This window comes from Agelaius phoeniceus, chromosome 3 (assembly GCF_051311805.1).
Source record: "Agelaius phoeniceus isolate bAgePho1 chromosome 3, bAgePho1.hap1, whole genome shotgun sequence".
Taxonomy (NCBI): domain Eukaryota; kingdom Metazoa; phylum Chordata; class Aves; order Passeriformes; family Icteridae; genus Agelaius; species Agelaius phoeniceus.
The window spans coordinates 36,525,608-36,551,738 of record NC_135267.1 but is presented as its reverse complement, the minus strand read 5'-3'; the positions used below and the strand labels follow the sequence as shown (position 1 = coordinate 36,551,738).

The following is a 26,131-nucleotide window of genomic DNA, read 5'->3' as shown; positions in this document are numbered from 1 at the left end:
TTACCCACATGCATGTCTTTATCCCAGGTCATCTGTGAGGCATGGATGCAGCTCAAGTCTGAAGTGGGCTAAGGACAGAGGGACTGCCAGCACAGCCCTGACAGCTCCCATAACTCAGACACGTGTCTGAATACCAGGTGAGTTTTTTTACTTGCTGGTTAGGCATTCACCTCAGCTGTTTTCTTCCTCTGTGCGAGTTAAACCAGTTTGATTGCACCTGTATTTGGTGGTCCCTCTCTATCAGGCTTCCCTGCTAACCAGGGCTTGGCCCTGCCTCCACAGAGCAGAGCCTTTAGTTAATAGCAGAGTCCCAGTTTGGTGATGATAAAAGCTGCAGAGCTGGAGGTCAACCAACCTAACAGTGTCTCAAGTCACAGGAGTTTACATTGCCCTTGACCCCCATCACCTCTCTTGCAGGGCTCCAGGCTCTCAGGCTGGAACAGAAAGCAAAGGTGTGGATGTCAGAGAAGAGGTGTCCCTGGTCATGGACATCTGCAAGGCTCAACTTGGCAAAGTGGACCAACAGCAATGTCACAGCTGCCTTTTCCTCCCTGGACAAAGCATGACAAGGCTGCAGCACTATCCTGGGCAAGCAGCAGGATAGTGCTCCTGTAGCCCCTTGCCTTCTTCCAGGCTGGGACAAGGCAAAAGCCACAGGAGAACTGGTGCTGTCCAGGCAGCAAAGCAGCTTCTGCTGTACAAAGCCAGGCCTGTCACCTGCCTGCTCCCCTACACCCTGCCTGGTGTCACCCCAGGCTTGTGCAGGTCTGCTGAGGTGCAAGCCCAGCAGCAGCTGTAACTCCACTGAAGTCTGGGATTTAGTGCCATAGTTGAAATCCTGTAGCCTGCCAAACACTGGGAATGGAGCCTGTCCAAGGTCAGCCAGCTTTCAGAAACCTCAACCCTGTCCTCCCCGAGGATGAGAAAAAATCTTCACAGACCTGGAACAAGAACAAAGTTTCTGCAGGAAGGGGAGGTTCATCTCTTGCTGATTAGTTTCACACACCCACAGGATCTCTGCAGAGCTCTCGTGCTTCTTTACACTCTTGTGTTTACCCAACAGAATGAGAGGCAGCCATCACTAAGGGCCACCCATAAAGTCCCACCCTGAATACCAGCACAAAGAGAGGAGAAGGATGTGGCTGGGGAGCCTCAGCAGAACACCCAGCAGGGCTCTCTGCAGGAGAGAAGCCCACTCTCTCCTGGAGCAGGGGTGTGGAATCCACAGGGCATCCCTGTTCAGAGATATGCTGGGGTTGGGAGTCACAGTGGGAAAGGCTAGGGGAAGTCAGAATTGAAACGAGCTGGGACAAACTCAGAGGGGCTGAGCGGAGTCAGGGGCAGCATTTATGCTACTGATGATGTGAGAACACCACACAGACAGCTTGAGTCATCCCCACTTTGGTAACAGCATCCATCCTGTGGCCACTGAGTGGAATTTGCAGTTTGAGTTTTCAGTCACTGGTGGGAACACAGCACTACCAGGTGGACACCAGCTCATCTGCATTGTGCTGTGTCTCACCTGCTGTGCAGCTTCCCCCCCTCCACTGCAGGTGACAGTGGTTTTGGCCTTTTTCCTCATCTGGCCACAGTTTGGGACTCACAGAGGGACTCAACAGGAAGGGCTATCCTATGAGCACACGAGCTGCTCACACAGGCTGCACTGTCACACACACTCCAGCTGTGGCACAGCTGTCTCTCCAGTATGCAGAGACGCTCGGGCAGGAGCCGGCTGCAGCTGCTGCTGGTGGAAAGGCTCCAATGGCCTGAGCCCTCTGTGCTCCCAAAGGAAAGATGGCAGGAAGACAGCGTGGTGGGAGACACGAAAGACAGCTCTTTGCAGGCTGGGTCTTTGTTTTTGTGGTTTTGAACAAAGCAGAGCCCATCCCTTGAAATGTGGGAAGCAGGGAGAAAAGAAGTATTTACTGGCAATGCTTAGGTTGCAGTAAAATCCAAGATGTGTTGAAAGGACACTCCTAAAAAATATGCTTTTATATTTAAACACCTGTTCTCAGCAGGCTTTTTGTGAATTAGATGAGTCAAACTCCAGCCCTGGGCCAAAGCCCAGCTCCATTAATCACATGGGGGCAACCTCCCTCCCTCCTCCAGCTGCGGCTTCCCCGCTGCATCCTGGCCCACAGCTGCTGAAGGGTGGCTCTTCAGACAGGGAACTGGTCTCCCCTGCTGCACAGCACCCACCTTCCCAGCTCATCTCAGCCAGGAAAGGTGTGTGCAGCGTGAGGGAAGACCTTGAGGAGGAGCAGAGATGAAACAGGTTTAGGAACATTAACTCCTAACCCTCACCTTCCAACTCAGCCTCTTGGACCTTTCTTCTCTGCATCTCAATGGCCTCTCTCTTGCAGTTATTTTTCTCTGGGGAACTTCTGGAAGTGAAGCAAATTTCCTCCTCCCACTCCCCGTTCGGGTCCCCAGGCAGACAACACTGGCTCTGTGCTCTTTCTCAAGTCCAGCTTTTTCCATCCACTGAATTTCACAGCACATCAGCTCAGGACATGGCACAGACCCACCAGACATAAGGTCTCTGCATCAAAGCAAATACCTGAAGAGCTGTTAACATTATAAATAAAATTTTCAGAAGGTTTTGGGTCAGAACTGTAGAAAAACCCAAGCAAAGATGTTATCTGGGTAAACATTTGGAAAGCCAAGTGATGGATGCTGGCTCTGCTTTGAGCAAGGTACACATTGCCTTTGCTACACACAAGTTAATGTTAGAAAGGCAGATTAATATATAAACTTGTTCACTGAAGGGGAACACCAATCCAGCAATTTGCAGTGGGGAAATGAAGGTTTTCCTACTTATTCCATAGAGACTAAATCTTACTGTTTTCTTCTCAGAGCATGGCAAAAACTGTCTAAGCTAGTTTGAAATCTAAACAACCTTCTGATGAACAATCACTGGGCTTCTTCTAACAAATCCACAGTGAAAATCTGTACCAAGCTCTCCAGGCTCTCTCCAAACATGCCATGGTGTCCTCACAGTGCAAGGCAGGAGTGTCCAGGTCCTGGCAGTGGTCAGCCAGCATCCATGACATAGTGGAGGACAGCCAGGAAGGAGCAGCATCTCCCCATGCTACATTCCAGGGAAGTGGATACCCTTTGAAGGATGCCTGGGAAGCATGGGAGAAATCACCCTTTCATTCAGCAAGCAAGAGGGAGAGATCCATTCTGACATTATGTATTTAACTTTGAATTTTAATCTTTTTTGTGGTTAATACAGGTGACCACAAAAAAAACCCTCACAGTTTTCCAGAACTGTTATGACAAGAGATTGCATCTATCTTTGTTGAAGCCTTGCTGAAAACACAGCAAGTATTAGGAAAGAAAACTAAATCTAAACACATGTGCTGTGATATTTATTGTTACAAGATCAGCTCCTTCAGTGAACTAACTGGAAATAGCTTAGAAAATTTCTGTTGGGAACAAAAACCTGGAAAAAGCCAGCTACCTAGGTTCTGTTTTGATTTTGTATTGGAGGGAGTCTGTTGTTTTACCCAGCAAGGAAACTCCTCATGTTTGGCTCTCTGGGGCTCCCATCATAACTCCTGGGAGTGCTGCAGGTGCCCATCACACCTCACCAGGGTGAGCAGCAACACAGCCCAGCACAACACCCCTCCCAAATGCTGGTGCTGGGATCTGCTTGGGGTGTTTTCCCTGCCAGGGGAACATGTCTATGGGGCAAGGGTATGTTCTTCCATCTTCCCCAGCCCTGCCTGGCACCAACACTGCTGAGTGCAAGGGCCAGGTTGGGCTGGGCTGGGCTTGGACTGGCTCCAGCCATGGAGATCTGTCCTGTGCCCAGAGGGTTTGTTGCTCCAGGAGTTGAAGACAAGAGACCAAAGACCTGAGGAAGCAAAAAGCTCAGGCTCTGCATCACAGAAGAACAACAATTCCTCCCTGTAACAAAGAACAAGTCTGAACTAGAGGGTCTCCCTTTGAGGTTAAAGTGAGGTGTAGGATAGGGTCTGAGATCATCTCGCAGCAACCATGGACTGGGGAGAGGGCAGGGAACAAAAAATGCTGCTGGAGCTGGCTGCAATTTTTCACATGCCCTTTCTCTTCACTGATGGAAGACTGTCAGGAGAGAGGAGTGACACTCCTGCCTGTAGTCTGGGGATAGGATGAGACATGGCATGAGGTAGAGTCAGGTATGAGTTAACAGTACGGTTCAGTCTCATACCTGGGGACTGAGCAATCTGAAAATAAGATCTGAAAGTCACATTTTGTCCAGGCAATTGCATGCTTCAATTCCACATTGGCCTTTGCTCATAAAAGACCAGGCAAATTCTACAGCAGGATAAATAAGTGCTAGTGGCTTCAATGGATAATGGTAATCTTAAAATAATCCCACATTCCTCAAATAAATGTGATGGTTTAGAAAGACTTGGGTGTAAATATGTACAAGCATAAATCTGTGTGTATATGCAAGTATGCATTTATCTCTCTAATTAAATCTTTTATTAGAAGGCATGATTGAAGAGTGCTAACAGTGGGCATCATAGCATAAATCCTTTTCTTTCCCAAAGCAGAGGCTGAGAGTGCCAGCACAGCAGGAGTCAGAAGAGGCCATCTACCATGTAACTCCAGCATCATTGTCCAGAAGAGCTCCTGGGCTTCCACAGGATTTGGGAAAAGCCAGGAGCCAGCACTGCTGTCTCCCTCAACACTGTGCTTTTGATGTGAAGGATTCTGGCTCCTTGCTGGTCTGGCTGGGTGCCATGCAAAATTGATCCACATGCCATATTTGGCACTTGTACCTCACACTTCCACCCTTGCTCTTGAAGAGCAGCCAAAACACTATCCACTGGCCCTGCTGGGAAATGGTCTTAAAAGGCACCAGGCAGTCATAAAAAGGAATTTGCCAATTTTAATTGATTTTTCTGAGGAGTCATGTGCTTATTAGGCCTTTAGCTTTTGGGAAATTTTCTCTTTAATTCTCACCAGTCCTTTAGGGGCAGGGAAATATCACTGAATGGCCTCAGAGCCTTTCAATGTCACTACTAAACCACAGCAGCATTTGGGATCACTGCTGCTCAAACACTTTCCTGGCTCCAGCAATGATGTGCTTCAAAACACAAGGTTTGGCTCGTTTTGACAGCTGGTTTATGGAGCCAGCATTGCTTCCAAGTGAATCTGGGGAACTGTCCTGGAATGAACTGTTTCCATGGGGGCAGCCAGGAAACTTTCCAGGAGGCTCCACTCCCTCAGAGACAGCCAGCAGGGATGGAGGAGGAGGAAGAATTTGCTCACTTCTTGTTGAGAAGAATTTTTGTCTCTAATGCTTCCAGAGTCTGTTCCCCTTGGGACATTTAGTTTTGGGCTATTTAATCCCATATTCAGCTCCACCATCTCCTCCTCAGCAACCAGGCCGCATCATTTCTCCTTTCTCCAAGACCTGCCTCAGATCCAAAACAACTTTGTGACTGGCCTGGCTCTGGACCCAGGGCTCTGGATGTGACACCACACCCCCACGCTCCCAGATGATCTACTCTTCTGACAGAACATCCTTCTCAGTCACAGTTTGTGTGGGAAGGCACCTATGAAGGTCATCTAGTTCAACCCCCTGCCATTCCAGTACACCCAGTCTCTCAGAGCCCCATGGCTCTGACCTCGAATGTTTCCAGGGATGGGGCATCTACCACCTCCCTGGCAACCTGTGCCAGTGTTTCACCACCCTCTTTGTAAAAAAATCTCTTCCTTACATCTAGTCTACATCTGCCCTCTTTTAGTTTAAAACCTTACTCCTTGTCCTATCAATACATGCTCTGGTAGAAAGTCTATCCCCATCTTTCTTGTAAGTCCCAATTGCTGTGAGCTCATCTCTCTAACAATGATCTGACCTCTCATTGCCTTCTTTCCTCCAGCCCCCTCCACTTCAAATTCTTGGGCTTTAGCTCAGTGTTCAGGAAGAACCAGCAGAATGACTGACTGGTAGATGCAATCATTGCAGTCAGTGCCGAGGAGCAGTAAAAGGAATTACACCTCTGTGCCCCCTGCCTTTATCAGCCTCTGGTTTGAAAGGAAGGGAAGCAGAACGGGCTGGACACCAAACAGCCACTGTACTTCCCTGCCCTCCGTCCCTGGAGGGAATGACAGCCCTGCCTTTAATATCTATCATCTTGCACTGTCGAACAATATGCAAATATTGAACTGCTGGAAGCAAAGAGCAGCCGAGGACGGCTGGGGGATCAGCTCCACAGGCTTGACAGGCTGTCGGGTGACTCTGTCTGTAGCCATCGGCTAAAGGTGTGCCCGGCTGGCCCACCCCTTGCCCGGGGGCTTCCCTCTAACTCCAGGCACACGGCCGGAACCGCACTCAGTGCCGCAAACCCTCCCCGCGGGGCATCCCCCGGGCTGGGCTGTTCTCCACAGCTCTGCAGGACCCGTCCGTGAGAGTTGTGCTAAAGTGTAGCCCGGGAGTGCTGCTCGTGCTGCATGGCTCCCGAGGATGACAACAATGTCCTCCGCCAGCCCGGGGAAATGTCTGTAAGGATCTGGTGCTTGGGAGGCCCGAGCTAACGGGCTGGGCTGGAAACTTTTGGAAGGGACGGGAGCGCGGCAGCCTGCCCAGAACCGCGATCAGAGACGGCCGCGCACCCTCCCCGGCGCCGCCGCTCCCTCCCCCGGCCCCGGGACGCTCCGGGGTGGGATTCTCCCCCCGAAAGGCTCCCGGACCGCCGAGCGCCGCTCCCGCCCCGGCCGGGAGAGGCGGCGGCTCCCGCCGGCTCCGGCCATGGGCAGCGGCAGCAGCCGGCGGCGGGGGCCCGCGGGCAGAGCGGGGCAGAGCCGGGACCCGCCGGGGACGGCGCCGGCCGACGGCGAGGGGGCGGCGGCACCGCCCGGCCCCGGCCGCCGAGCCCCGGCTGCCGGAGGCAGCGCCGAGCCCCGGGCCGGCGGGAGCGGCGCGGAGGCGGCGGGAGGCGGCGGCGGGGCCCCGCTCCAGCAGGCGGTAAGTGCCCGCCGGTCCCGAACGGCACCCCCGGCCCACCCGGCGGTGGCCCCGGGCCCAGCCCAGCCCGGGTGTCCCCGCCGCCCTGGGCAGCCCTGCCGCAGCCGGCGCCACCCGCCGCGGCCGCGGCTTCCTCCGAACATCAACAGCGTTACATTCTTTTGATCTTCGCTGCGAGCCAGGCTCCAGGCTCTCTTTGCGTTTTCTCTTTTCTGCTCTCTTTGCGTTTTTTCTTTGCTGCTTTCTTGGCGTTTTCTCTTTGCTGTTCTCTTGGCGTTTTAAGTCTCCGGTGCAAGGCAAACCTAATCCCGAGAGGGGCCATCCCGTTTTTCGGTCTCCCGGTGCTACTGGAAGTTTCTTTTCCTGACTTGTAAAAATAGGTCGACTTTTTAAAGTTCGGTTCCTGCTTTTTCCTGGGTCGGGCTTGTAAACAGAAGGTTTAAAATGTGAACATAAAGCTGCCCCTTAACGTTTGCCAATCCGCTGCAACTGCAGTCTGGCTCGTTCTAAAGGCACATTTCAGTCTCTTTAACAAATAATGGATTTGCTTCCGAGGGAGTTGAGATTTATCTTTTGGGCTTTTTTTCCAATCCAAGAATAACAGCAGCATATATATCAGCTGGTGATGAGGTCAAAAATCACCGACATCTTTCATCTTAGCTTGGCTTTGGAAGCTGTGTGTTTTTTGTTAGATAAACACTGCTCTCCACAGATACACGAAAGTTGTCAAAATAAAGTAATAAATTCAAAAATTTAAAGAAATATTTAGGACCCAGGAACATTCTACATTGCATGCCTCAGTTTTGCTCTTTAGAAGGGTATCATTTCCATCACTGAACTGCACATCCGTGGGATTACTTTAATACAAACTAAATTTTCCATTCGGAAACTTGGCAGGGTTCTGTATGAGAACCCTTTATTTAGACAGGTTTTAAAGAAAAACCTCGAAGTAAGGTTTGGAAATTGAAGAAAAAAAAATAGACATCTTGTATTGACATATTTTTTCCCTTGCTCTTTAAACTCCAAACCCTCCTGCAGAATGAATGGAGCTTACTCCAGCACTACTTGCTCCTCTGAGGGCCTCTCATTTAGGAGTAATCCTCCTGACTTCTCCCATTTGTCTTTACTTATGGGAATAGAGGCTGCTAAGAGAAGTCTCAGGTAGTTTCAGGGCAAACTTGAAGCTTTTTTTGGTAGCACTTTATTTTCCTGAACCTGAGATGGCAGAGACAGAAGTCGTGGGCTTAGTATTCTGACTCCTTGAGGCCTAAAAGGTCACATGCCTGTGAAAAGGAGGGAGGAAACCGTTTGGAGCACCAGGTTTTGGTTGTTTACTGGGTGCAATTTAGTCTTTTAGGTTGTTGTGCAAACTGCAGTCCCACCCTTCCCAGGAGGCTGGGGGAGGAGGTTTCTGGAAAGGGATATCACCTTCATTGCATCGCTCGTAATTTTAGGGCAATTTCTCAGTCTTGACAGCTTCTAAAGTCATTTGTAGTTTCTGTCTTGTGGTAAGAACTTGCTTTCTTTGCCCTGTTCAGTTGTCCAAATTGGAGGATAAGCAAAGAAATTTCAGAGAAGAAAGGATGAGTTAATTCAACAGCGTTAACGGGGGAAAGGTGAGGCAGGAAGAGGAAAGGCAACAAGGAGGTATCACAGTAAGAAAGTCTGATGAGAAGTGGCCCCTGGAGGAGCAGATTGTGGCCAGTGGGAGTAGAAGAGACCTTTGACACCAGTCAGAAGAGAGCAGAATTGCAAACAGGACTCATCATTCTGCTGTCACAGCTGGGTTTCTCCTGGGTGTGATGTGCATCCATGCTGTGTTTCATAGCTGAACCCTGGCACAATTTGCCATCCAGCAGCGAGCTGGCAGCACTGATGGGCACTCAGGCCAGGTGACAAGGGCTGGTGGAGCATGCAGCTGCCTTTAAAGACTTGAGCCACCTTTATTATATTAAAATAGTGCTTGGGAGCAAAAAAGGGTGAAAGCATATCACAGCAGCAGGCTGGGAACCAAATCCTGATTGGAAACTTGCACATGCCTCAGAGCAGACCCCAACACCTCTTTTCAGCATTAAACATCCATTTTCAACTTTGCTCTCAATTCTAGACAGTTGTATGTGCTATTCCTTGTTTCTTTGCTTAAGACAGAAAAATGTAGTTGAGGCTTTGCAGGTGCTGCTGCAGCACAGAGCAGGGGTGGCAACTCTTGCTAGAAGCCAGGGCAGAGGCCGTGGCCTCAGGCATTTCCCCATTGCCTTCCTGAAATGGAGGAATAATACAGACGTGTTAGGGTTTCAGTTTTAACAGCTGCTTCCATGGCACCATCTCTCCTCCTGACTGGAGACTGGATGTGATTCCATGAGGCAAATCACCCCAGCTGCAGCACAGGAGTAGCACAGCTAGAGGGTGTATTCACCAATTCCTAGAGGGACTATAATATAATTTTAAAACACCCGAGTGTTCAAAGCTTTGCCTCATTTTTTCAGCCAGATGTTTTTTCTGCAGATTGACGTGGCACAGCGTCACCTCGTGGCTGGCTGCTAATCCCCAGCTGCAAACACAAAAGGGTCCTGAAGGGACATTAAATGCCATGCCCCATTAGCTTCTTACAGGAACTCAGGTTTATTTTTCTACTCTTGTTAAAATGTGCTTCCCTCAAACAGAAATTTGATCTTTCTGATCCCACCTTGTTAGCAGTTTATTTCAACATTTTCTTCCTGGTTGTTTTAAAAGTCAAAAATGCCCTCGAATCAAGACATTGTGCTTTAATTTCATAGGGAGCATGGGGCCTTTAGAAAATGTCATCTCCAGCTGTATATCTGGGACTCCCTGAACTTCCCAAAGTCAGATTATTTCAGATTCTGTAGTTATTGTCCAGTTGTAGATCTGGTGGTTGCTGAGTTAAAGGTCTCCCTCTCTACCCCATTATATTTCTTGTCTTGTTCAAAGTACCTGAAACTTCACCAGAGCCCAGAAGCAGTGAGCTGTGCTGTCCCCTCAGCCAGCATCACCCTCCCAGCACAGCTGTGTTGCACCTGGACTTGGAAAACTGCTGACTAGGTATTTTCCACAACTTCCCCCCTTTCACTTGGCAGAGCATGGCTGGCTTTTTCCCTGGAAACTATTTGTGATCTAAAAAGTACGCCCAGGGCATGTGCAGAATAGCTGGGAGCTGCTGGTTTAGTTGGCAGGAGAGGAGAAGCGTGGGAACTCCTTGCATCCCTGCCCACTTCCCATCCACCGCCTGCTCCTAATTCCTTGGCTGGCCAGAGGATGTTGCTGCAGACCAAAGCAAAGCTGGGAGTGCTTTGCCTGGGAGTGCTTTGCCTGGGGTGCAGCTGGGGCCTTGCGTCACGTTTGGCACCTACTGGCGCCCTAGGTAAGCTGCTTTTTTTAGCCAGCAGTACTGGCTGTGGGTTGGAGAGGCTGATTCCAGCAGTGCTGCCTGTCTCAGCCCCAGTCCTGTGCTGGCAGTGCTGCAGGGTGCTGCCCTGCTGCTGCACCTGCAGTGCTCTCCACTGATAGCCTCCCTCCCTGCCACGGCAGCAGGTTGGCATTTCAGCTCAAACTGATCCACTGGTCCAGTTCATGGAGTGTTTGTGAAGAGGGATTTGGGAGGAGCAGAGGCAGGGAAAGAGGCACTGGCATACCTTTGTCAGAATGCTGCACTATTAAACCACACCCCATGGACCAGCACTGTTAGAGACCACACTGCTCCTATGTAGATACTTAACAGGGCTCAGTCACTCCCTGGATGAGTTGCACCTGTACTCAGAGTCCGTATTTCTGCTGCATCTCAGGGCTATATCCATATGGTAAACTGTACCATAGCAGCTGCCTGGCACTGGAGCATGACGGTCTGCCCCACTGAGCTGGCATGATTTTTGGTTAGGACCAGGTTGTAGTTTCTCAAATAATGACTGGGTGTTGCTTAGGGACCAGCACAGGAACCATCTCAAAGAGAGCTTGAATTTGGCCTCTCAGTTTTGAAGACAATGTTAGTAGTCCAGACTGCAGCTGGCTGGTTTCAGTGCAGCTTGGGAGCAGCTCTAGAGCCTCCAAAGGTACATGGCTCCAGATCACCCTGTGGAAGGTTCCAGGAAAGGGTGTTCTCACCCAGCTTATTCATAGCTGCTAGAGCTGACAGAGAAAGTGGGGGTTAAGGGCTGGCAGGGCCATGAGGAACTTGCACTGGACTGGGGGAAGTGGGAAGCTGCACGCCAGGAGTGCTGGTTTATGCATGCAGCAGAGAGAAATAGCTCTTGCTTCCAGCTCTCAGCTCTGCCTTGCTCCCAGGAGCTGCTGCCCTACAGGATGGCTGAGCTGCGTGAGCAATGACTGTCAAACCCTTCTACCCCACATGTCATGACATTAAATTAAATGTGGATACATGCTGGGTGAGCTTAATAGCCAAGCCTTTAAACTTGGAGGAGGGGGTGATGTGGGGCTTTGTGGCACAGCAGACGTCAGCACAGAATGCCTGTGCTGAGAATGAGGTGGAAAACAAGGAGACACGCCATGGTCTAGATGAGTAATAAAAAGATGACTGCAAGCTGCAGAAAGGAGAAGCTGACTTCATTTAACTCTTACCAGGACACAGGCCAACCAGGCCAGCAATTACTTATTTAGCTGTAGGATAGGAACCCATAATATTAAAGTGTCCTGACATGCACATCATCCTAACCCACATAAAGGGCTAAGACTAATTATGTGCTGAACTTGCAAGACACCCATTACAGCACTCCCCAGCCGGCTGGGTGGGGTCAGTGTTTATTGTGTCTCACAGCCCAGGGCAGCCTGTGCTCTGCTCCCTGCCTGCTGCCCGGCACACGATGTCACCCAGGCACCCCAGCCAAGTGGCCTTTGCCTGCAGGAACTGGGAGCAGCTCCCAAATTGTGGAGACTCTCGTGGCAGGGAGAAGGCAGAGGCTGGAGGTGCCTCTTGTTTTCACTTGCCACCATTTTTGATTCACGCACTGGATGAAATGTTGGTAGACATCTACATGTGCCAGTTCCAAATTCTCTTGGGCAATAAGTATTGCTGCTGACAGATCCCTTGGAAAAGGTGGGGGCAGGTTTTGCACAGAGAAGCAGATTTTGCTAACCAGAGCTGCACTATCCTGATGACGAATTAATTCTGTCTTCCACCCACACAACACGTACAGCTCGTAATACGGAGGAGTCAGCCACAAGGGAAGAAAAAACAGACAACCTACTGTACAATCCAAACCCCTCCCTGGAATGATCCAAAGCCATCCTTTGCACAGAAGTATTGGAAGCTGGGTTCTCACTGTGGGAAAAACATCATCAAAGCACTCCTAAAGAACTCTATTTCCCTTGGTGCTGAGGATGAATAATGTTCTTCACCTGGTGGAAGGAAACTCGGGCCTCAACAGTAGTCCAGTGGATGATGGATGAGGAGCTGCATTGTGGGATGCAGTCCCAGGAGAAGTCAGCCACCAGAGCTCAGCATGCTGTTCTCCTGGCACTGCTTCTTGCTCTTGTTGCATGTGGGAGATTGCCAAGAAACAATCATAAATAACCAGGAGAGAACTGTCTTACCTCACTGTCAGCTTTCTCACATACCCTTGTCTCTGCTTGGACCCAGAAGCTCTTTCTAGAGTAGTTCAGCCTCTTCCAGAGAAAATAAAGTATTGCCAAAGAGCAGGAACTCTTCTGAAAGGATGTGAAATGCCTTTGACAGGTATTACGCTAAAACTCGATGAAAAACCAGCAACATCTTTTGTATTTTTTTGACAAAAGCAGCTAGGATGGGAAACACAGTGTACAACAGATACCTTTCCTGGCTCCTGAAACAGAAGCTACTAAGGGCTCACCTGGAAGAGATGTTCAGCCAGAGCCATCAGAGAGGTGTCCTTGCTGCAGCTCTCCTCATCTGCTGAAGCATGGGAGCCAAAGGTGACCACAGCAGCACAAAGCCCTTGCAAGAGGGAGGGAAGAACTGAGCAGTTCACTACCAAGCACCTCTCTGTGTGCCTCTCAGTGTCTGAGACCACAGTGTTTAAACCTCAACTCCTGTCCATCCCCTGTGAGAAGCAGCTGAGGAAGGAATGTAATGAAAAAATATCCTAAAATTAAAATCAGGTGTCATGCAATATGTGCAGACACCCAGGTGGACATTTCTACCTGGGGGATGGCACACACAAGCCTGACCAATACCAACAGATTTTAATTGGCACAAAACTCTGTGTGAAACCATCACTGTTGTACCAGCAGTGCCTGTAGTGGGGCATTGCCCCTCCATAGCTCCCAGTGCCAGTCCCGTGCATGACCTTGAGGCAGCACAGGTTTGAGCTATTCTGAGAGCACGTACATGATCTTCCTGAGGAATCACTTGATCCCATCCAGCCCTGCAGAAACACAGCAGAGCAACAGGCAGTGGCTCTGCATTGCAAGCTTTTCCACACCTCTCCCTGGTTCCTTTGCCTCCAGTTGGCAGTTAGGTTTCCTTCCTTTTGTTCCTTTTTACTTAGGGATTTTTTTCCCCATAAGTTGCTACAAAACACTAACAACGTGGTACTTGAGAAAAACAAAAAAAAGTGGCCATGCTCAGGGGAGGAGGGCATCTGGCTGCACTTCTCTTACCTGGGAGTTTCTCTCTGAGGGGCAGAGGTGCTGTGAGAGTCGGGCAGGTAAAGGACAGGGCTGGGGCAGGTTGAAATGCTCACACCGCCGCTGTTCCCAGGAGTGACTTGGAGGAGGAGAAAGAGCGCAGCTTTGTCCACTGGTCTGTGGGCAGAGCTGGGGCCTCTGTCCTCACCAGAGCATCAAGAGATTCCCTGTTTTTTGATTTGACATTTGAGGTCCTCTGTCCAGCCGACATCTAGGTTAGGGTGAGGGGTAAAAAGGGTCTCAGCAGATACTGGATTCTGTTGCTCACATCTAGACATCACTTCGATCTGTCTATTTTGTGTTGGCTCTAGGTTTGGTGAGGGATTTCTCCCGTTGCATGCTGGATGCGAGTCATTTGCATGCCAACTCGATGTCCCCTCCTCTTCACCATCTGGGTGCCATATTCCAGGCAGCAGCAGGGTGCCACTTGACCAAAGGGGGAATTCTTAACAATTACGACAGGTAGTTAACGAAAACGACAGGTCATTACAATAACAAATGACAGGTGATTACAATAACAAACAGTTAGAACTCCACCCTGGCAGCAACTAGCCCAACCTGTGAACTCGGCAACCTTTTAAAAGAATGGGCAGCTGTTCTACCCATAGCAAGGGGCTGGCTCTGTCTCTTGGCTTTGGAGGAGCACAGTAGGAGCTGCTGCCTGGGGATGGGAATTTGCTGCTGCTGCCGCTAGAGCCCAGCCCAGAGCTCGTGAGATCAGCCACTGAAGTGGGACCTTATTAACCCTCGCCTCACTAAAGCAGGGACCCATCCCCATCTGCTCGGGTGCCCGGGATCCTGAGCTCGCCTCTCCCTGCCCTGCTGGGAGCCAGGCCACTGCTGTCCCACCCCTGCTGTCTCTTTGGCACTGCTCTGAGCTTTCACTGCACTGTAGCCCTGCACCCCCTGCCTGCTGAGACATCCTGCTGGCCCAGCTTGCTGCTTCCCAGAGTCCTGCTGGGGCAGCGGGATTGGCCACCCCAGGGGTTTGTGAGGCAAAGCCTCTCCTCTGTCCCTTCCCCTCTGGGCCCAGCCGCCATTGCTGTGTGCTGCCCGAGCCCGTGCCACAGCGCCCCCTGCAGATGGGGCAGGGGGGAGTCACCGCACCTGCCCTGCCTGCCAGGAGCCAGCAGCGCCCCTGCTGGCCGTGCCCGGAACTGCACCGAGGGGAAAGCGCCGCGGCTGAGGCGGCCGGGCCTGGGTTTGTGTCTGTGTGGTGTTAGTGCCAGAGCTGGTGTGGTTTGTTTGCTTTATCATACACACCAGTAAAGAACTGTTATTCCTATTCTCATATCTTTGCCTGAGAGCCCCTTAATTTCAAAATTATAGTGGTTCAGAGAGAAGGGGTTTACATTTTCCTTTCCAAGGGATGCTCCTGCCTTCCTTAGCAGACACCTGTCACTCAAACAAAGACACTTCCCTTTTTTATTGTACAGAAAATATTTTATTCTTTTCCACACTGATGGAACAGCTTTTCATTTCTGTTTTCTGGAAGACCCTGATTTGGTGCAACCTGTTCAACTTGTTAGTTTTGTTGTGGGATTCGGGGTAGTTTGTATGAAGGAGGCCCACCAGCTTCAGGATTGCACCTCAGAACCGACAATGACAAGCTAAGATGCAAAGCCATGTCCCAGTCCCTTTCCCTGTGAGAATACAGTGAAAAGGTAGAAAAAGATCATAGATATATTATTCTCAGTAGTACCTGGCTGCAGAGGGTTCATTTTATTACTGGCCCAGCTGGGGAGGAACAGTCCCATCCCTGCCCCCATTTTAAATACCATTAGGTTTGGTTTTGGTTGCTCCCCAGGTATCCCATTAAAAGCCTGGGGATTCCAGCATAGGGAAAATGGATATTTCAGCCCAGATGGATAATTTTTCCAGGAAACATCTTTGTCAGGTGAAAATTGGGTTGATGTGGCTGTGACTTCCTCCCTTAGCAGGTATTTTCATACTGTTACCTGCAGCTGGTGGCACAGTGGCATTCATGGAAAACTGTGAGGTTTAACATTCAGGGATTTTGATTCTGTAGCCAGCAGCCACCCAGCTGTCCTGAGTGCTGAAACAGAACCAGCAGAACAGGGCTAGGAAAGGAGAGTCTCTTGTACCTGTATTGTCTCCACAGAGGTTTAAACCAAACCAGGGAGTTTAAACCAGGACATGTTGCCCACTGTAGACAGAGATAGGTTTCATAGAAAGAAATAATGGTTTGGGTTGAAAGGGAGCTTTGAAGATTACCTAGTTTCAACCCCCCCCCCATCATGGGCAAGGACGTCTTTAACTAGACCAGATTGCTGAAAGCTCCATTCAGCCTGGCCTTGCCCCCAGGGATGGGGCATCCACAGCTTTTCTGGGCCACCTGTTCCAGTGCCTCACAACGCTCACAGTAAAAATTTCTTCCTAAGATCTAATCTAAATTTGCCCTTTCAGTATAAAACCATCATCCCTTGTCCTGTCACTACAGGTCTTGTAAGCAGCCCCTCTCCATGTTTCTCGTAGACCTCCTTTAAGTAGTGAAAGGTTGCAATAAGGTTTCCCTAGAGCCTTCTCTCCTCCAGGCTGACCAACCCCAACTACCTCAGCCTGTCCTCACAGGAGAGGTGCTCCATTTCTCTGATCATCTTCATGGTCCCCTCTGGACTCACTCCAACAGGTCCATGTCCTTCCTGTGCTGAGAACACCAGACCTGGATACAGCGCTGCAGGTGGGGTCTCACATGAGCAGAGTAGAGGTGGAGAATCACCCTCCTTGAATTCAAATTATTTTAACTGTCTTGTCTTCTATCCTAGGCTTTGTCAACCAGAAGCCCACCAAGCCCAGAGAACAACAACCTTGACCAGCAGTGAGTATCCCCTGCTTTCATGGTATCTTCAGCATGGGGAAAGCACATGGAAGCAAGGGGCCTTTATGCTTTTTCTGCATTTGTAACACTGTACAGAAGAGCTGGGAATGGTGTGAAGTGGTTTATAGCCCTAAATATTCCACCCTTTTGCTTATTTGCAAATTAAAAAAAAAAATCAGGTGCTGCTTGAAAAGATTCAGGCTCTAGCTCAAGTGTAGTATAGAGGTTGTGAGCAGTCAGAATTTTGGGTGTCCACATGTCAGAGAGGCACATTGGAGTAGTTAGTGCAAAGCTGTGCAGAATTGCTCCAACAAAGAGCTCAGGCCCTGATTCACCTGTGGGCTCTGCAGCATGTGGAAAAGGAGAATAATGTCTCTTTGCTCCCCAGGAGTCTTAAGAGAAACCCTATCGGGTGCTCCCATGCTACACCAGTTAGAGACAAGAGTGTCCCTCAGGGACAGGGGAATGGTGGGGACCTGCTGCTCTGGGTGCCAAACAAAAGAAATCAGAAATTTTCCACAAGCAAAAGCTGTCCAGCAGAGTGAGCCTCTGAGTCTGCCTGCACCAGGAATGGGAACAGTTTAACACATGCTAAAAAAACAGGTGAAATGAACAGGCTTGGAAAACTATCTTAAAATATCACCTCCTTACATTGAAGAGCCACTCTCTTCAGCATTAAGCTCTGACTCTGATCCAGCCCCTCTGCTCCTGCAGCACTCAGAGCAGACTAATCTGCAGATGCTGGTGTGTGACCTACTAACGTCCAGCAGTGCTGCTGGCTGTGTCAGCAGAGCCCAGGCACTGCTGCTGCTCCCCCTCCCACTGCTGCTCTCCCTCCCAGCTGGCAGGGAGCTCACCTGGCAAGGCTTGTACAGGTGCTCTTGCAGGGACTTGAACCTCTCCTGTGCTTCCCAGCATCCTCAGTGGGCTTTGGGTGGTGATGGCAACTGAGCCTTCTCCTCCTGGGGTGCACAGCCAGCCCTGCCAGGCCCCTGTGCAGCTCCCCAGGCACCCACTGGCCCCTCACACCCTGCCAGGGCTTCCCTTCTCCCACCCTCTTTGATGTACAAGGGGAAGGTTTGAGACAGCAGAAAATGCTTTCTGATCTGGGATGACAGAGCAGGAGATTATTTTCATTTAGATAACATTTACTTTATATCCAGAGTCCCATAGCACAGCTCATGTGTGAAGTGCCTGTACTGCCTGAGATAAGCAGAATTGCAATTTCTGCTGGCAAGAACTATGCAAACATTTTTTTGGAAACGGCCCAGCACCCAACAAATTTTTGAAGACATCAAATCAATTAAAATCAAATCAAACCACAGAAAGAGAGGTTAATGTGCATTAGTAGGTGTCTCATCCTTCACATTTCTGTGGCTGGACTCATTCTAGATAAACACTTTACAAACAGCAAAAGTCAGCCTTGTCTTGATAGAGTTGCTGACTGAAGAAATTCCTATAAAGCCAATTAAAGGAGAAGCACATGCCGAGGAAGGAAAGAAGAACTAGATAGGCAATCACGTGAGAGAGAGGTGGGTGTGCACTCCTGTCCTAGAACATGCCCCTGTGTTCAGACACCACATCAGCATCTGAACCAGCCCCTTCTGAGTACTTTGGATGTGCTCCTGGTTGGGCTGTGTTACCTCTCATCCTCACTCCCCCAAAATCTTTTGGGAGCTGCTCTCCAGTGTCTGGTAGTTCAGGGCTGGATGACACAGCCCAGGCACACAGGAATGATTTTATAATTGCTGCCAAGGCTCGTGGCACTGGCACAGTTACCAGGGCGTTGTTCTGACCCATTTTTCAGCTGCTAGGCCTTGCAGAAGGCATTTTAATGATTAACCCTGGACTTGCCCATCCTCAGCAAAATGATAAAAAACACTGGCCTAGATTCACCCCAACCTAGTTTTCAGCCACTTAGCTCAGGTTTGTGCCTGGGAGTTTGTCACCCTAGTCACCCATCAGGGCCATTGTCACAGGAGCCTGCAGGCAGCTCTCCCCCACACCAGGTACCTGCCTGACACCACGGATACAGCACTGACAGCCATCCCCACGGCTGGGATCTTGCTCAAAGGTGGTTTTGCTCACTGTTGGTCTAATTTTGTCCTTTGCATTTCCTTCTCCACATTACATAGTTCATTGTCTTTACACTTAACAAAAAACCCCACTCATAACTCCTGCTTCCCTTAAGAAACTTTAAACACCGAGAAGCCTGTAGCTGAAATCGAACACATTTCTTGCTTTCCTCTTTCCTAAATTGCTTTGCTCCAGCCTCTTAAATCACTTTTATTGCTGCTTTCTACACTCCCTCCAAGCTGTTAAGAACATTTTAGCAGTGAGGCGCCCAGAAGCCTGCCCAGTAATCCTGATGGAGCTGCACTAGCCTTCTTTTTCCTTGCTGTCCTATCACACTGCACATTCCCCTCATTTGCTTTTCAGCTGACTCCTTCTCTCTCAGCTTTGCTCCTTCACAGATTTCTCTCCTTCCCCAGAACATCTGGGGTTTGAAAATCTTTCCACTCAGAGTACTGACCAGTTATTTTCCTGGCTGGAAGGTCTAACAGCCCTCAGGTGGACTCTGTGTGTGAAGCCAGGCTCTGCGGCCCTGGCATGTAGTGACAAGAGGAGCAAGGTGGCTCCTCTGCTGCTGGAGCAGCTGGAGGAGCACAGGAATAGGCCTGTGGGCCACCAGCTTTTGTGCTGTGCACATCATGAGCTTGGGATTTCTCTTCCTCAGCTGCTCACTGAATTCTAGGATCAGCAGAAATAGCTGCACCAATGTGCCTTTGAGATGGAGGTTTAGGTTGGGATGGCTTCAGGAGATCTCCAGTCCAATCTCCTAGCTCTGGCTCCAAGCTGGATCAGCTGTGAAGTCAGAGCAGAATGCTCCAGGCTTTGTCCCATCAGGTGTTGAAAGCCTCCAAGGATGGAGCCTGTGCAACCACACAGCCTATTCCTCTGCTTACTGTCCTCAGGGTGCAGAAGTTCCTCCTTTTATCCAGATTAAAGCTCTCTTTTTTTATTTTATTTCAGTTTTCCTGTATTAAATGATACAGAACTTTGCCACAAATAGAAATAGTATGAGCAGCAGCTTGCTTTTCCTTTGCTTTTGAAAGAAATGCAGCCCTCTCTTTTCCTCTCATTTCTGGGGTATGCATAGGAAGTGGAGTTTGTTTTTGCTTTTTCCAAAGCACATCTGTGTCTCAATGAGTTTTACCTGGAAATTTTCTCCATGCAAACCGAAGCATCGAGAATAATTAACAGTGGGAAATTATGTAACTGCTAAGAGAAACAATGGCTCTTCTGTGGGCCTGCAAGCAAGCTGCCAGGAGCTCTGCCTCTTATTCATCACGTAACATAAAATTAGTTAGAGGATTGTCACAATGCAGAGTTTAAATCAGTAAATTGTGTGTTTTAACTCAGATTTCTGCACTTCTTTTCTCATTATTGCTTTGTAAATGCTGCTGTATGGTTTGAGCTCTTGGACCTGTAGCTTTCTTCTCAGGTCTTACCTAGTGCAGTGGAAATCAGATACCCTGCAGCCCTCAGCAGGAGAATGAATAAATGGAATAAGCAGAAGAGTCCAGTTGCTAAATCCTGCTTGCTGCTAGTAGAACTTGCCATCAAGGGCATAGTGCAGTGTAAGTAACTGTAGAATACCTACACTACCCAGTGTCACCAGCTGGCCATCAGGTGACTCCAGGAAAAACACCAGGCTATTTCTGACACACGGGAGGCATGGCAAACACAGCGGGGTCAGAGCAGCTGGGCTGGGCAGGAGCCCGAGGATGCTGCCTGGCCCAAGGAGAGCAGTGTGAAAGCACCTCCTCTGTAGGACAAAGTGTCCTTAGAAAAGCATTTCAGGGTTCTTCTCTTCAATTCTGACTCTACATTTACATACCTGCTTTGGGGCAGTTTCTGTGATTTTGTCTAGTAAACAGGTCCTCAGTTTTTTTTAATTAAAGGATGCTAATGGATTAATTTTATTCATCCCAGCTGCAAGAGCAATGGTTGGGATAGGTCTCATCCTTAGAGGAGTTCAATAGATAACAAGTCTGGGACAGATCTGGAGCCATGCTAGTGGATATGAAAATCTCTCCTCTTTGGCAAGGAACTAACTGACACACAAAACCAAAACATTAATTTCTTGTTTACTTGTTCTTCACTAGTGGATGGTGACAAAGTCTTAGTTGACATGGCATGGCAGAGCACTTTACAGTTTGGATTTACCAGCTCAATTCTCCACTTATCTCTGCCCCTCACCATGACCTCCATTCCAAGGAGCCATGTGTTCCAAGCCTGACAGCCTGGCTTGCTCACCTCCCAGAGCTCTACAAGGCCAAGGAGAAGCACTCCTTGTCAGCTGCTGGCTCCTCTCTCGAGTCCTGGAGGGCAAGACCAAGTAGGCTTAATTGGTAGCATGAGGTACGGTGGTCAAAGCCTGCAGAAGACTTGTCACTGTTCTCCCTTATGCAGGTAGGGACAGATTTCTCCTGTACCCTACCTCTGATAACACCAATAAAACCCATACCAGTTCCCTTTGAGTCATTCATCAGCTCCCACTCATGGGAGGGCTGTGCTGATGTGGAAACAAAAGCTGTAAGAGCAGTTTGAGGGAGCTGCATTCATATTTTGGTTGAAACTCAGATTCCTTATGAATGCAAACAAAATAATCTCTTTTTGCATAAAACCTTAAAAGTAGCATGAAGATTACACTGTCCTTTAGCTGGGCCTGGAGCCTAACTGGAAAGGTTCTGGGAGCTTGATCCTGGAGCACTGTAAGGGTTGTGCTGTAATGAACTCCCAGACTGAACTGGTGCCAAGTGATAGCAAATGTCAGCAGGCAATGTGCCAGTGGGGTATGGGAACCAGACCTGACAGAGTATCTGTGTCTCAGCCAGCCACATGCAGCTCAATCTTTCCATTCACAAAAAAAAGAAATGAAGCAAGGATCTTGTATCTTCAGAGCCTGATTGTCTCTCACAACACCACTAACTCGCTCCCTTCCATGCTAGGTGCCCAGAAGGCAGCAAGAAGCCATTGGGGCAGCCCACGATTCTGTATGATTACTCGGAGGAGGAGCTGATGGCCAGCATCGAGCGGGAGTACTGCCGCTGAGCCCCCCACGGAACGGCAGGCACAGCCTGGGGCCAGGCTGAGCAGAGCTCCTGTGACACCACAGCTGCACGGGAGAGGGGGCTCTGGAGGGGACTGGAGCATCAGGGGCTGCTTGGGAAGCACTGAGGAGAACGTTCCCCTGATCAGCTCCCTGGGAGAGCAGGAAGATCCTCACCAGCTGCTGATTGGTGCCACTGCAAGAGGGACCAATCCATCTTAAGAATCGATATTTAGAAGCTCATTTCTAAATGCTATTTTTAAATGAACATGTACTAGAATTAATGTCATACTAGAGGTGTTGAAATGTGGTGCTTTGAAGGAATCTTTGAACCTAGTAAAAATTTGCAGCAATATCATCTGATCCAGAACTTAAGGAGATGTTGAATGAAATTCATGTTTCTGCCACTTAAAATGTGCCAAATTGCACTTGTGCAAGCCTCAGGTTCAGGTCTGAGTTTGGTACTGTCTCTTTCAATCTGGTCCCCAGTATGGGAGATAAGAGGAGAAGGGGATTGAGCCCACCATCTAGTGCATAGGCAGTGTAATCCCAGAGTTCAAATCCCACCACACTGCCAAATTAGGCTCCTGGGAGCCATCAGGGAACACAGGATTTGTATGAGCCCTTTGGGGCAGGGTCCCGGCATGAGTCCTACCTGGGCATGAATCCATTCCAGTGATGGGAGTGAAAGCAGGAGGCACATCCCCATTTCAGTCATCCTCCTCAAGGGGTACTTGCATGCTCTTGCAGAGCAGCTGTTTGGGATCAGTTTTCAGAATTGCTACTCCTAGCCTTTCCCTAATATTTCTTGTCCTACAAGAAAAATCACTGCATTTTACCATTAGCTGACTGCAAAGTAAACCAGAATGTTCTCTCTCCTAAGGAAATAGTATTTTCAATGCTCCCAGACAGGGAAGCCTGGTATTTTGGGTTTCTGCTTTTATTATATCTGCATGTTAACATATTATGAGTATCTGCTTATTATCAGAAGTAGAAAATTACTTTATTTCTATCTTCTGCTGAAGCATAAAAGGCATCAGATGAAATTTTCACTACGTGTAAATGCCAGAAAAAAGTGCAGGACACCTCTTAAGATGCTGTATTTTAAGTACTTCATGATTTCTGAGACCTGTGAAACACAAATAAATGCATCTATACTCTGAAGCCCTCAGTGAAGGCATCAAATGTTCTGAAAAAGGCTCTCTGAAAAATCATGCTCTGGTACCTGCAGAGACTAAGCAGGATGCATCCCTGCAGGATGGCAGTGGGATTCCTGCAGGATGCATCCCTGGAGGATGGCAGGTGGGATTCCTGCAGAATGCATCCCTGCAGGATGGCAGGTGGGATGCCTTGAGGGGGGCACTAGATCACAGCCCTGGCACACAGTCTCACACCCCAGCTGTGTTCCCTGCAGCTGCCTTCAGCAAGGCTGGACACTGGGAGCTGGGGAGCCCCCAGGCAGCCCAGGGTGGGCAGTGGGAGGGAGCCAAGCTCCCACAAAGCTGTGCATGCTTGGAGGCAGCAGCTCCCAGCACACCAGCTGGGGCATGTCGACAGGACCAGGGATAATAAGGGTTTAAACTGGAAGAGTCTAAATTTGGGTTGAACATAAGGAAGAAATTGTTCACTGTGGGGGTGTTGAGGCACTGGAACAGGTTGTGAGTGCCCCATCCCTGGAAGTGGTCAAAGCCAGGGTGGATGGTGCTCTGAGCAGCCTGGTCTAGTGGAAGATGTCCCTGCCCATGGCAGGGGGATGGGACTGGATGGTCTTTAAGGACACTTCCAACCCAGGCTGTTTTATGATTCTGTGATATCTTGGTGGCCCAGAAATAGCTGGAGTAGAGAGCAGATGTGCCTGCATTGTTGGGAGAAGTTGGGTGGGTCCTCTGGAGCAATGGCTCTCTAACCCTCCTGGAAAAAATCCAATTTTGAACAATAGCAGTTCTTTCACAGGAACAGTCATTTTTAGACCTATTAATGTCACTGATCTGTGGCAGGATACAGTTTGTCTGCAGTTTATGGAGAGCCCACTCACCAGATCTCCCAGAGCTTGTGTTAGTTTTCAGCAGCTCTCAAAGACCTGCTGGGAGGAACAGAATCTGCCTGTGGAGAGCAGAAAAAACACGGTAACCCCAGCACCACAGGGGACCACAGTACTCTCTATTATTTTGTAATCACAACAGTAGTTTAGATTTTCTTTGAATTTGGATTTCATTCTTTCAACTAAGACCTTCCTTCTGTCAAGGTCCCCAGAGTCTCTGGCACATGTGGGGAGATATTTCACTGAGCTCAGTCACAGCTCCCCCCCCTTTGTGAGCACAGGGCCAGTGGATTGCTGCCTTTTTGGATGGCCTCCAATGACACAGCAAACAGAGGGAAGCCACGCTACTGTCAGACCATGCTGTGACAGGAGCAGGCAGGGACCAGGGCTCTGCCTCCCCCAGGTCACCCTGCATGTCCCCTGCCTGCCCTTACAGAGCTGCTCTCTGGGGCTGCATTTGGTGACTGGCCCAGGTAACAGCTCTACAACCCATTTCAGACTCTCCTACAGGAAAGCCCAAGTATTCACAATTACAGAAATTGACTAATTAAAAATAACACCTAAGCAGAACATATTGTTAAGCTGCAAAAAAAAAAAAAATCTCTATTGAACACAGCAAAGCACTGGGCTGCTTTATAAAATGAGCTTCTAAAATAAGCAAGAGACAAGCACATTTCTGTAGCTGGAACAAAGGTGCAGTGGATTTCACAGACAACCTTTTCAGCATCACCAACAGAAAAGGAGGAGCTGCAGAAACACAGGAAGGTCCAGGAAGGAGTGATGCAGCTGGGACAGTCACTGCTCCAGGGAAAAGGTGCAAGAAAGAACTTGGGGATACAAGGAGGGACCTCAAACTGCAGTATGGTCTTTCTCTGTGCCATAAAATGATGTGAGCTCAGACCACAGAGCCAGCCAGCGCAGACAGCCCACAGCCATCTGTCTTCTCACACCATGCAGAACAGGATGGTGGTACCCAAGCAGGTTCCCAGTCTGCCCAAGAACTGATGGGGACTGATCTCCCTCTGGGTCAAACCTGCACCCAGCTCCATGCCCAAAAGGGACAGTGGCAGTGGGGCTGGTGCCTGGGAAGCCACAACTACAGTTTAATTACCTGGTGTCAGTGTAACTCTGCTTTTGGTCCATCTTTTGCTCACAGAAAATAGGACACCAGATCATTTGTAGGTGAATAACAGTATGAAAACAGTAGCTGTGCCCACAACAGATTTCAAGAGAAACTTCTTGAAATAATGGGTTTTTCAGAAAAAGGACAATTACACTATAGAGATCACTGCCACATCTCAGGGATGTTGTCATCTTGTTGCAGGGGTTCCATACTGTTGTCTCCTTATCACAAAAGTTTCCTATCTTCTTGGGTGTTTCTTGGGGGCAGCTCCTCAGAGCACTGACTCCTTCTTCTTCTCACATTAGCCAACTGACTCCAGTTCCCTTCTCAATCACCCAGCCCACTCTTTTATAGCACACTTCTTCTCATTGGTTACAGCTGTGGCCTGGTAAAGTCAGGCCTGTTCCTAATCTTTGATAATTGCCCAGCTGCAACTCTTTAGGGGTAAGATTACTTTGTATACTATCTTTATTTTCTTATATCCTATCCCCCTACAAATGCTGATATCCAACCAGCTGAATTATTGAAAAGTTTGTTTTCTTTTCATGGTATTTCTCTATAACCACCATCAAATCACAACTGCTTGAAGGACAAGAAATTATTCAGCTTGCCAGTACTTCCTACCCCTAAAACAGTTTGCTGGAATTAAGCAGGGCTCTGGAGAGTCTCTTACTCATCATTTTGGAAACTACCCTCCTGTTTAGTACCCACAGCATAAGACAGGATAGCTGACAAGTGCTTTTGAGCTGACAGTATTAATCTCCATTAATAAACTGGCAAAAGGCTATTATTTTTAACCAAATGACTACATTATTCATCTAACAAAGACAAATGCTACATGCTGCATTTTGCACTAGTCCAAAAGGAGCAAGAGAGCCTTGCTGAGACAGAGCCTCTGCCCCAGCAAGGGGGGCACAGGGGCCCCAGGCCTGCAGCTGTGCCACAGGAACCTCATGGAGCTGCCCACCACATTGGCCAGCTGCCTGGCACAGACCACATCCACAGCAGGGCTCCCCCTCACCTCACCCTGGACACAGGACATGGCAATTATTCCACAGGGTGAAGTGGATTTATCTGGGCAGTGATAACCAACAGAGAAGAAGTCACTCTGATCTCAAGAGATGCTACAAGAGAAACAATTAAACCTAAGGTGTTCTTCCCATCTGGGACAAACTCTCCCAGGAAAGGGTATGCTCCAGTTTCCTCAAGTTTTCTGCATGTATTGAGATGTGTCCATTGCCTTCTGCACACATCAGCACTTAAGTCAGCAATTTCCTTCTACACCTGAGGGCTGAAGCAGAAGAGGAGGAAGGCTGCATTTGACAGAGGATCCCAGGACAGCCTGGATTGTGAGATGTGGCTGAGGCTTTGCAGCTTCCCCCTGGACCATCTCACCATTTCCTCAGCCTGCA

The 26,131-nt window shown here is 49.2% G+C and overlaps 1 protein-coding gene across 1 annotated transcript; it reads left to right on the top strand.

The window, feature by feature from the left end:
- Window positions 1-6,553: 6,553 nt before the first annotated feature.
- CYS1 (cystin 1) lies at window positions 6,554-22,719 on the top strand. The gene is made up of 3 exons (XM_054629663.2): window positions 6,554-6,967; window positions 16,387-16,439; window positions 21,455-22,719. The coding sequence occupies exons 1-3, from the start codon at window positions 6,752-6,754 to the stop codon at window positions 21,555-21,557; spliced, it is 372 nt and encodes a 123-aa protein (XP_054485638.2). The 5' UTR covers window positions 6,554-6,751; the 3' UTR covers window positions 21,558-22,719.
- The last annotated feature ends 3,412 nt before the right edge of the window (window positions 22,720-26,131 follow it).

Coding starts and splice junctions, on each gene's coding strand:
- CYS1 (XM_054629663.2), top strand. CDS start 6,752: ATGGGCAGCGGCAGCAGCCGGCGGCGGGGGCCCGCGGGCAGAGCGGGG. Junction 6,968..16,386: donor GGGCCCCGCTCCAGCAGGCG/GTAAGTGCCCGC, acceptor CTTCTATCCTAG/GCTTTGTCAACCAGAAGCCC. Junction 16,440..21,454: donor AACAACAACCTTGACCAGCA/GTGAGTATCCCC, acceptor CTTCCATGCTAG/GTGCCCAGAAGGCAGCAAGA.